Source organism: Chrysoperla carnea, chromosome 1 (assembly GCF_905475395.1).
Source record: "Chrysoperla carnea chromosome 1, inChrCarn1.1, whole genome shotgun sequence".
Classification (NCBI taxonomy): Eukaryota; Metazoa; Arthropoda; class Insecta; order Neuroptera; family Chrysopidae; genus Chrysoperla; species Chrysoperla carnea.
In genome coordinates, this window is record NC_058337.1 from 31,275,772 (window position 1) to 31,288,621 (window position 12,850).

A 12,850-nucleotide genomic window follows, 5' to 3' on the forward strand; every position below is an offset into this window, starting at 1 on the left:
ATTTGGATATGAACCAGATATGAACTGAGAAATCAGAGTATTAAAGCAGATATAAAAACAATTTTATTAAAAAAAAATTGAAAAAATCAGAGTATTAAAGCAGTTATCAAATCAATTTTGTTAAAAAACTTATAAAATCGGAGTAGTTTTTAACAAAAACTTATAAAATCGGAGTAGTTACCAGAAATATTCACCATTCACGAGGTGAAACTTACAAACCCAAGAACATATTTATTGAAGGATTACAACAACGAAGATATAAAGGGTGGTTTCTATGCTGAAGAATTACAAAAAGTTCACGATCCAAACATTTATTTAGTGGAAAAGGTCTTAGCTAAACATGGATCTAACGTTAAAGTCAGGTGGTTAGGGTTCGACTCTTTACATGATTCATATATTGATAAAAAAGTCTCCTTTTATAGTGGAAAGTTTTTGTGAACATACTTGTAACAAAAAAATTTTGTCATAGTGGACCGCTTTTGTGAACATATTTGTGTTTTAAAAAAGGAAATGTATTTTTTAATATGAATATATATTAGACTAGGTTCATGAAATTTTATTGAAGCAATTTTTAACTAACACAAAACAATATAAAAATATTGTTGTAATACAAATGTTTTTTGATTCATGTTTATTACTCAAAATTACTTGATGGTGCGAATATAATTATCACAAACAAGGTGTATTTATAACCTGAAAATAAGGTGGTGAGGTCATTTCATAGATAAAACAAAACAATGATTAATTAAATTATAGGTGTTTTTTATTGTAAATACAAACACATTTTTAAAAAAACTTATCATAGACAATTATATTCATGTTTTTATTTCTATATACAATCATGATCATCACTATTTCTTCCACAATCACATCTGTCTATTTCATTACAATTTGTAGCACATATCCATGGCTCGAACCATTTCGGTATATTTCCACCATCCATTTGTTGGTATAGCATTCTACAGAGAATTTTAGGATCTATTTGTTCATACCATAAAAACATTCTCTCATCATGTCTAGCACTATCACCAATCCATTGTTTTCGGCGGATATCGTATGTACCCCAATTTTTTCTCAAGTTACTTCCATGAGTAAGATCATCACAACATTCATTTAGTAATATTTCAAACTGATTGAAATCTCTTTTAAAGTAGTTGAACTTTTTCGCATAATTTACAAATAAGATTGCATCCAAACAATTTCTTACTATAAATGCAGCAATATGAAAGCAATCATCAACTTCTAAATAAGAATACCGTAATGTGTCGATTAACTTTGTAGGTATACTCCAACGACATGCCTCCATAAGTTGATAAAATTCCATCTATAAAAATATTTGGCTACAATTTTCTAAACAGATCTTATCAAACAATACTCACATTAAAATATTCTGGGTAAATCATCTCCGAATTTTGAAACAGATCAATATGATTTTGTAGCGATATTGTACCCCATAATTGTAATGAATTGAAATAAACACCATTTTTTACAAAAATATCCATAATTTATTTAGTATTATTTTTTTTTTTTTTTTTTAAATATCAAAAACCTAAACTTTACAATTTTTTTATAACAATAACAATAAAATATATATATCTTGCAGTAATAAAATTCAATATAGGAATGATTTGTTAAAAATTTTGATGTTCTTGAACATAGTCATCATCATCATCATCATCACTATCACCATCGTCTTCGAATAGGCGCAGTCTCAGTTGGTGACTTCTTCCAATTTTCTCCTCCACCATCAAATACCCCGGTTTTGTGTTAAATAACTTAATCATGTTGTCCGTCAACACTGCAAACCTAGATGGTAGAAAAACCCACTCGTTTTCTGTACTATCTAGGCTTATATCCAGTGAAACTTTTATTGATGGCCCATGTTTCGTTAGAATCCGCTCCATTTTTAGTATTTTTAATTTTTTTTTCAGTGGTAAGTCGTCCATTTTTATGCATGGTCGCACTAAACAACTATCAAATAATTTTAATTCTGCTCTATTCATTTTGATTAATATTATGAAAAATTTTAATTCTGCTCTATTCATTTTGATTAATATTATGAAAATTTAATGAAAACTGATATTACCGTAATGTCGAGCGCCTTTTTTATATGATTACCACCACTCCAAAAATCCCCCACCAGCAGAAATTATTATCTAATCTCATAACACGTGTAAAATTATTTTAAGATCGAATGCGATTCAAACAAGTTTAAACATGTTCAAACAAGTTTGAACATGTATTTTTATTCAAACAAGTTTGAACTTGTAACAGGATGATGATATCATATTTATCAAGGTCAAATCTATTTCAACATATTTTTGAGAATAGCTGACACATGTAAAATTTTTTAAAGATCAAAGTCCATTCAAACAAGTTTGAACATGTATTTTTATTATGTAAATTTCAAGTGTCATATTACATTGCTTAATCATAAAAAAATATTAATATCCGGTCACGTGTTTTGACACATGTAAAATTATTTCAAACAAGTTTGAACTTGTTACAAGATGATGATATCATATTTTTCAAGGTCAAATTAACATATTCTTGAAAATTGCTGACATGTGTAAAATTATTTTAAGATCAAAGTCCATTCAAACAAGTTTGAACATGTATTTTTATTATGTAAATTTCAAGTGTCATATTACATTGCTTAATCATAAAAAAATATTAACATCCGGTCACGTATCTTGAATTTTATCGTGTATACTTAAAGTGTCAAATTACAATATTTTTCAAGGTTAGATGATATCTATTTCAACATATTCTTGAAAATTGCTGACTCATAATATTCTTTTCTTGGAATTCAGATTTGCAAATTATTATCTAACACGTTCAAGTGTCATATTACATTGCTTAATCATAAAAAAATATTAGCATCCGGTCACGTGTTTTGACACATGTAAAATTATTTCAAACAAGTTTGAACTTGTTACAAGATGATGATATCATATTTTTCAAGGTCAAATTAACATATTCTTGAAAATTGCTGACACGTGTGAAATTATTTTAAGATCAAAGTCCATTCAAACAAGTTTGAACATGTATTTTTATTATGTAAATTTCAAGTGTCATATTACATTGCTTAATCATAAAAAAATATTAGCATCCGGTCACGTGTTTTGACACATGTAAAATTATTTCAAACAAGTTTGAACTTGTTACAAGATGATGATATCATATTTTTCAAGGTCAAACATATTCTTGAAAATTGCTGACTAATGTCAACGTCCCGCCCCCCCGTTCACTCCCCGTCAAGCACCACTATTGGTCAAAGCCAATGACGTCACCTGGTAATTTCCCGTTTATGCTTAGGCAGCCATTCCTCCCCACCAATTCAACCACACCTCCCGACGCCATCTTGATTTTTACAGTGCTACTATTGGTCAAAGTCAATGACGTCATCAATGCTTAGGCAACCATTATTCCCCAACACCACACCTCCCGACGCCATGTTGATTTACTATTGGTCAATGCCGAGGTTTCCAACATTCACCTAGGTTTGCCCTTTTTGGAAAAGTGTACCATACTTTGGGGTTGAAAGTGGGCTCGATTATCTCATCTAACGTCCAATTCCCGCCCCCTTTAAGCCCCACTTCCAAGAAACACACTCCTGTCAACCACGCCCATCACTATTGGTCAAGCCCCGTTTATGTCATTCCTCACCCCCACCACACCTCCCAACGCCATCTTGATTTACTATTGGTCAATGACGTCATCTATCCCCTCCAACTTCCGAGGTTTCCAACATTCACCTAGGTTTGCCCTTTTTTGAAAAGTGTACCATCAAAACGGGGTTACTTGAGGTCAAACTGGCCCAGAACATACATGACTCTTCTACTCATAAGACTACCTGTTAATAATTGAGCTTTAAAATATGATGATGGCTTAAGTTTTAACCCTGCATAAGAATGTAATAGTCTATCACTGTTTTTATTAAAAAATCACAAAATAAAAAAAACTTTTAACAAAAAGAAAACCAACTTCAAAAGAAAAACTTTTCCAAAACAAATTAATATGCACTAAAAAGTAAAAAATAAGAGAGTGTATTAACTAAGAGAGTGTATTAGCTAAGATTCCCAATAAATGATTGATATAAGTCTCTGTACGTAATCTTGCTATCGATATTTCTTTTATATGGTTGAAAAATGTTTTAAGTGTTGAAAAATGATTTGTAGTTTAAAGAGTTATCAAAAATGTATCTTACAATTCGTTAGAGGCAGCAGAAAAATGATAAATAAGCAGCAATATTTTTGGAAACTTAAAAAATTAATATACCTATTCTATCATCAAATAGCATTAAATATTAAGGTATTAAAATAAAATTAAGGTAATAGAGTTGGGTTGCTTTTCTTTTCTTTTTTTGAAAATTTATTCAAGAAAATTTAAGTCCAATTTTCCTTGGATTTATTAACTATGTAGGTGAGATATGTTGGTGAGAATTTCTCGATTTTCCCGTTGTTCATTAAATGGTTTTAAAGTATCTTGCATAATGTGTTGTATTTTGCCTATATGCATAAAAAAGAATGTTAAATTTATTTTTTATATATTTATATGACAAATAAATCGGGAACTGGTCACAGTAGAGCCGTTTTTCAGGTTGTGTTTATGATTTTTTTGGTTTGGTATTGAATAGAAATTTTGATACCAGGAAACTTAATGGAGGGCTGAATTAAAAACTTAAATTGTTTTAGAATTTTCAGCTACTTTAACACAATTAATTATAAAATCTATTCTAGAATAAAAGATTTACAAACATGCATTTAAAAAAATGAGTCAGTTTTGAATTCAAGATTCTTGATATCGAAAAAATAGTTTATGCTGAAGTTGACTTTTCACTACGATACCTTTCTCAATACTTTTAGTCCCCAAAAATCTATTAAGTACATTTGTTGTTGGTTTTGACTTGTGACTCAGATTATTTTAAAATTTGAAATGGGTTCAGTTAATGAAAGTTTTCTGGAATTTAAAGTAACGGCGTTCCTACTCATTTAAAATCGAGTTGGCAACGTACGCGCATCATATCAGCTCTTAGAGTATGAATTACAGATAAAACAAAAACGTATAATGTCAAGGATTTTATTACGCTATGTCATAAATAGTATTTATTTGCCCTCTATAAATAACCAAGTAAAAACAAACCCATTACTGCATATTATATGTTACGCATATGTTTTTCTTTGCTTTATAATAAATAATTTTTTTTAATCATTATGTTCTATACAAAAACCGTACCCAGAAAATAGCAGCATGTATTTTTATAACCTCATGGGGTCATAGATATTTTTATTAAATCTGATCGATAAACCATCAAATGAAAACGATAATAAGAAAAAAAGCAAATATAACGCGTTTTATGAAAGGGAAAAGTTATAATATAATGTTTACGATGTCTTATGTTTTTAGATGTAAAATTTTATTTCATTATTAAGGTTACTCATATACTGGAATAAAATTAAGAAAAAAAACGTTGTTATATGGATTAAAAGTTCGGGCAGCGAAACTTTGGGGGTTTTCTTTTCACATCAAAATAAGTATTTTTTCGTCCGTCGCAACAAAATTAATTTAATTAATAGTTGTGATGGGCTGGTGTAGTGCATGGAATATGCATGAAGGAGGTGCACTCAGCCTCTGAAATTGAGAAGCTGATAAATGAAATTATCATCGGAAAGGTGGTAAAACACATATATGGTATCACAATGGGCTCTATAGCCTAAATGTATTCTTCGTGGACAGCCAATATAACCTAACCTAACCTACTGTCCCGGAGAGGTGCAATATGTCTAACCAACCCTTAAAATCAATCCGCATTTTACTACTTCGAAGGGTCTCGTGTGAAATTGTTTTCTACTATGTTACTTACACCCCAAACTAACATTTCTACCAAGTTGCTGCCTGGTACTGTTCTTATTTCACTAGTGTATAAGGGTGGTATTGACGCAAGCTCAAGTGTACGAATGTATGTAATTTATAATATAACAGAGATAAATCTGTTCTCTATCTATTTCGGAAATAACAACTGATCAGTTTGGAAAGCTAAGATTTTTTTGTTATCAAACCTGATTGAAAGTCGAAAACGGTTTACGCAGACGGGGTTTTTGAATAATTTTTCATAAAAAACATTATTTTAATCAAAGTCTATAAAATGTTCTACAATTTTATAATGAATTTAGCATCCGAAATTCGTTTACGCATATCTTATCTATATGTTCGCAGATTCATCCGAATGTTTTAAAATGTACACAACTGCTCATTCTCTTTATTATAAATATTTTTAATTTTAATAATTGAAAATCCTTTCAAATGCCATTTTGTGTGACATATATATCCAACCAAATGGCACCTGAGGCTTAGTTGTGTCGCGCCTTAGTATTTAATATCGGGAAAAACGTTATGCAATATTGCATACAATACGCTATATATATATATATATATATATATATATATATATATATATATATATATACAATACGTTGAACTGGAATAAGTAAATGATTGAAATTTATCAATATCGGCGACAATTCATCGTTTGGTAAGAAATTTGAAATCAAATGCTGCTGTTAATAAACGCGAACGATTTCTATACGTAAGCTGTAACCAGCCTCCCTTAAATATAACCGCTTTAATATAATATCTATCTACTCTCGATGATATCGAACCAGATAGGTAGTCGAGTTACCGATGAGTAGAATAGGGTATTCTACTATATTTGAAAAAGTACTTCAAAATGTTGATTTTGTTAATAAAAAGCCACAAAAAATTTATTTCAGAGGAATACATACGCTTTCTTGCCAAAAACTTAAATTAAAATTTAAACCTTTTTTTAACTGTCAAAAACGCAGGCATCCAATTGGATGACGTAATATGGGTATCATTATATGAAATAACACAGATAAGTTTGACAGATATATTCACAGACAAATAATTATAATAAATATAAATATTTATTATCTATGGATATATTATACCCAGCTGTCTTCACTGAACTAACTGATGTTCTATGGTTCATACCAATATGACATCACATCAGCGCTTGCCCGCGTTTTAGGTCACGTGATATACAGTTTAAAAATTACGATTTTTAATTTTAAAATTATAAAAGAAAAATATGCTTTAATGACTCGAAATCAGAATATTTAAGTATATTTTTTCATAAATTTTACTTTTTTTCAAATTTCATAATTTATTTTTCAATACCGAAAGTACCCTATTATTGAAGTTCGTTAAATATTTTCCAACACAAAAAATTCCCAAAAATTTAATTTAATGGAAAACTGTATTCGTTAGATCCGCATAAAATAATAATTAAAATTCATTAAAACATTTTTCTGGCTTATAAAAAATTCACATCACATAATATGATAATTTATATGTGGTAAAAACTACCTACATTATAATATGAAAAAAAAAGATATAATTCTATTCAAATTCCTCATATAATAAAATTTTCTACTTTTCCTGTCTTTTTTTATTTTATTCTTATATGTAAAACCATTATTGAATTTTCATGTCATAAAAAGACATAACATATCGTATATAATACACATTATTTTTACCCGACTGTCAAGGAGAGGTAATGTTTTTCGCGTGTATTTTGTATAAATAAATGTATGGTTGGATGTATGTATGTAAAACCACAAGTGTCCTTAGAGAGGTGTTTCAAAAAAAATTGCGGATTTTTACCGCAAAATAGTAATACGTTAATGAAAAACAAACCATACCTATCGGGTAGGGTATCAAAATATAGCAAATGACAAGGGTATCAAAAAATATTTTATATAAGTTATAGAATCAAATGTTATTAGTAATAATAAATCCATTTAAAAAGTTTTAATATAGAAAAATAAGGCGATTTTTTTATTGCCGGGATACTAAAAAGTCTAAAATACATAGCGACTTTTAACAGTGGCGGCTCATTAATATATATACTGGAACAACTCGTTAAGGTCGTTATGTTAGCTACAGGGCTTGTTTCTTTCTTTTCAGATTTTATTTATTGCAATCGGGTTTTCGAATTTTTATTTATTTATTTTATTTTAGACTGTTAGTTTCCCGACACTAAAAGAAGCCTCTTATTTTACTATATTAAATAGTTTTAAACGAATTTATAAACTGAATCAACTCAAACTGAAAAATATCCTTTTTACGGTACCTTGTAACTAGGAACGTGCTGCTAGGAATTAAAAAAATAAAATTAAAAAAAAATAATATGAAAACGTCTTGATTAACAATTCCCAATAGTTTTGGAAAGATATTTTCCTTAAGAGAATTTTTGTAAGATTTTTTATCAATCACTCAACATATCTGGCAATAGTCCTTTTTATGGCTAACATCAATCGTATAAATTTTACAAGTTTAAGTTAATGGTAAAGCTTTTTATCCATAGTTATAGAAAAAATTTGGGAACTTTTTAGGGTATTTTAAACGGTTAAAAAATTTGTATAGTTTCAAGCGGACAGTAATTTATAAAGGGATTTTTTATGATAATATGAAAACAAGAAGTTCAAAAAGAAAATTTTGATTTTAATTTGTGTGATTATTCGTAATTAAGGAAAAATATGACTGCGGTGAAGTACAAGTCCCGACATTAGAAAATGTTAGAAATTGGTTTGTTAAAAATATGGTGATATTGAAAGTATCAAACTTTTGAAAACCAATTTTAAGCACTTTCTAATTACAGTGAAGAAATACTTAAGAGTCTGTTAATTCTTTACTGTTGTTCATTAATCATGACGTAGCGTTGATGAAGATGACCAGGTGGTGTTGAAGAACAAATCGAATTGATAACGGACGACTTATATTGAAAGTAGTTGAAATGAACCACAGAATGAAGTCATGATGTGGAATATGATGAATCAACTCACCAAACCTAGATGAAAAGATGGGTGCTGCGTAAAAAGCTCTTAATGCATGTTAAGCTTTACAAGCCAAGGAAGAGATTCAGTTTATGGTTTTGGAATTAAGCAAGAAGCTATATAATATTTTGTAAATTCATCATTAATATTTCCGATTTTAAATGACATTTCCAGTTGTGCGAACCAAAACTTAATTACGTCCGCCAGAAAATCTGGAAATTTTGATATTGACGAACCCTCAAAATAAGAATTTATTATATTTCTACTTCTCGCTGACATTCTAAAATCCAGATTTTTGCATTCAAATCTTGAAAAACATAAAGTCAACAAATGTCAAAGTAATTGATAGAATGTCAAAATATTTGTTTAAATTATTCAAAACGTAAAAATGTAATTAAAAGCAAGCAAAGAAATAAATAAAAGAATAACATATCTTTTAGTTTGGAAGATGGACCAAATTTGTAAGAGTTTCCTCTTACATCTGAAAATGCTGAAATTTATAATACGAAATAAAACTAAAGAACTATGTTTGAGAATTTATTATATATGGAGTACAAATAACGGGCGTTACATACATACGATAGAAACGCAATTGTAATGTCGTTACATTTTCTATGAAAGTTGTCTAATGCACGATGATATGACTAAAAGACCTCCCGTTCTAATAATTTTGAAACAGTTCTTCAAACTTTTTTATTTAAAATAAATATTATCCAAGTCATATTTTCAACACAGATACGTTATTCATATTGTGTAATAACCCTAAAAAATTAAATAATAATTCATAATTATACCCTCTAATTAATTAAAACAAACATACCTACATTTATTTTATATTTTACACAAATGTTTGTGTCCACATTATGGTGGTTAGACGACCTAAAATTAAATTTATTATTATCTTCTATATAATGAGTATGTAATAAAAAATATTTTTATATATGAAAATAGCTAAAAAAAAAAAAAAGAGTTATTTTCAGGTTTTCATATTTGTGATTTTCTCATTAATAAATTATGTATTTTTTTTTTACCTTTTCGATTTTTTGTTATAAAATATTGTTTGTACAAATATTACCTGTTGGACCAGCGCCTGCCAGGCATACGTTAAAGTATAAAAGCTGAATTTTTTTGCTTATTATCACTGGTGTAGAGAACAATCTATGGGGGTTACAAATCTTGACTAAAGGTGCCTTCGGTAGGTATCAGGTAATCAAAGGCGCAGTACCCCGGTACCCGAGCTCTATCACGTTAAATTATAAAAGTTGAAAATTACACAGTGTTCAAGTGACGATTTTAAGTCAATATTGAAAAGGCCAGACCAATCCGAAGGGTCTTACACTTCCCCAGACGCGGCAGAAGGTCAAATGCACAAAATACACTATCTACATTTTCTTCCATGATTATGAACTTATTTCACTACAATTTTGCTTTTAAAATTTTCTTTCGAAAAACTACCTTCGACTTATATATTAAAATATTAAAATACAATAGTGATATTTCGTTATAATATTATTAATAACTATAGGTAATATAGAAGTTAGTTAATCTTTTCTATATTGCACTAAATTACAGGTCTTATTTTATTATTGGAATATGGCGGGAGAAGTGTCTCCATTTTAAGAAAACCGTTTTAGGCTATATCTCCATAATCGTGCATTTTAGACCAAAAATGGTAATAACTTTTATCGTAGATAATTAAATTACTTACTATGTACTATAAATAAGTTAAATCTTTTTTTACCCCGACTATGCAATAGTGAGGGTTATGTGTTTGACCGGTATGTATGTATGTTCATCTGTTCGCACATAGCTTCTAAACTACTTATCATAATTTAACAAATGAGGTATCCGCTAGTTATAGGCTATTTGTTGTCACATTAAATTGAATATGGTACCCTCTACAAAATATAAAATTGCAATACTTTATCACAAAACTATAACCTCAAAATAGTCTTAATAAAATATAGTTCGATAACTAAAACCCCGACTTTCTTACTTTTGTACCTTCCGATGTTTAAATATATTAGATAAAAACAATATGTTTATTTTTATTTATTGTCTTTCAATCTTTAATTTATTTGTAATTGGCAATGAAAAACAAAGGAAATTATATGTTTATTTATAGACATACTAAATAAAATAATTATATTACCAAAAAAAAAAAAAAAAAAACAATGATTCGTCTGTTTAATAAATAATAAAAACCAATAATAATTTACTAAAATTAAAAAAAGAGATAATTTTATAATATAAAATTTTTGAGGATTTGTAACATTGCGTGGAAAGCACCACTTTTTTAATAGTAATTTTAAAAATGTTTTTGTTCATTAAAAATTTGCGTATACATATTTTATCGCTTTTTATAACGCGAAAAAAATGAATTTATGTTTCCGTCGTAGACGATTTAAATAAATATCTTCCGCTGTCTATTAATAATTTATTATTTCGCGAATATAAATAAAATGTATGTTATAAAACTCGATTAGTCGGTGATATATATGGTAAATGTTACGAACATTCTTTTTTTTCGAGCAATATGGGCATCCTGTGTTTCAACTTTCATTTTCCTTAAGGAAATTGGTAAAATGTGTATAGACTTGGTTGATTAATTGGTTGTGTTCTAAAAGTACACGTAACATCAACTGATATGAAAGAAAATTCAAAAAATTTAAATTTAATTAAGATTACTAGACAAGATATTTGTCAATATTTAGTTTACGCTGTATGTATCATATTAAAAATCATCAATTATAATCGAGAGACCATAATATAAATCAATATCGTAAACATGATTAAAAGTAAACAAAAAAAAAAGAAAGTTATCAATTGATACATTTTCAATTCAATGTTTAAATTAGCATGAAACTTCACTATTGGAACTTAAATGACAAATGCAAAAGAACGACTATTAAATCAATTTTTCAATATATATGCTACAGGCTACTCTCCTTAACTGTTTTGTCATTTTACAACAAATGCATTTTTCACGACTGCCCCATCATATTTTATAAAACTTAGAAGGGTAGAAACATATAACCTTTCGTTATGATTTTTTACTACATCTTATAAGATTCCATATTATTATTACTAAAAGTATTAAAATAGGTCACATTATTTTGTGTTAAATTATTTGCCTGGAAGATGTTCAAAGTGTGACTAACAGTTTATGCCATTATCGTTATTTCCGTGGAGACTCAAGTATAACATCGACATTTCAAATAAATATAAGTTAAAATTGAAGAATTTTTCAGCATTTATAAAGAGAAATATATCATTGCAATTATATTCCGTAGCGCTAAAGTGGTTCCATTAGCCATAATTAAATTGTCTGTTTTATTAATATTTTATTAGAGCTCAAAGCGACTAATTTAATATAAATAAAATCTAGAATCTTTTGAATTTAAATATATTAAGAATAATCAAATAGATGATGAATAGATGAATATATTAAGATTTTGAAGAAAAGAAAAATTTTCGGAGTCACGCGAAAGAAAAACCAACATTCGAGGGCTTTACAATTGAAAAATTTCTTTGGTTTGTCACAATGTAAATAACATACTTATTCCATCTTATTTCTGAATAATTCAATTTTCATTGGTTAGCCTTAAACTCTGTTTCCTTCGACAATTCAGTATAATACCAGACCACTTTACACTAATCCGATTTTTAAATCTGATTTTTAAAATTTATTTGATATTCATAGTAAATAATAAAGGATGATAAAGTTTGCAGCTAATGTTTTTAAAAACGTTGGAATATCAAAAAACGATAAAATGCGCGTCTGTTTATTTTTGAGGGGGAATACAAAAAATCTGTCCAGCTTTTCTTTGGAGAGCGCCTTCCAGGTCAAACGATGATCAGCTTTGTTTTTCTTAAAGGGAAACAAACACCTTACTTTTACAGCAGATTTTGGTTCTTGACTTTATTTATAAGCTTTTGTTTGAAAATAAAACTGTTTTCTTTAATGTCAATTATCGATAACTAATATTAAG

At 28.4% G+C, this 12,850-nt stretch overlaps 1 protein-coding gene across 1 annotated transcript; it reads right to left on the reverse strand.

Annotated features, from left to right (window-relative positions):
• Nucleotides 1-812: 812 nt before the first annotated feature.
• Nucleotides 813-1,424, reverse strand: LOC123305591. The gene is made up of 2 exons (XM_044887362.1): nt 1,380-1,424; nt 813-1,324 (listed from the first exon to the last, which is right to left on the reverse strand). The coding sequence occupies exons 1-2, from the start codon at nt 1,401-1,403 to the stop codon at nt 830-832; spliced, it is 519 nt and encodes a 172-aa protein (XP_044743297.1). The 5' UTR covers nt 1,404-1,424; the 3' UTR covers nt 813-829.
• Nucleotides 1,425-12,850: the final 11,426 nt, after the last annotated feature.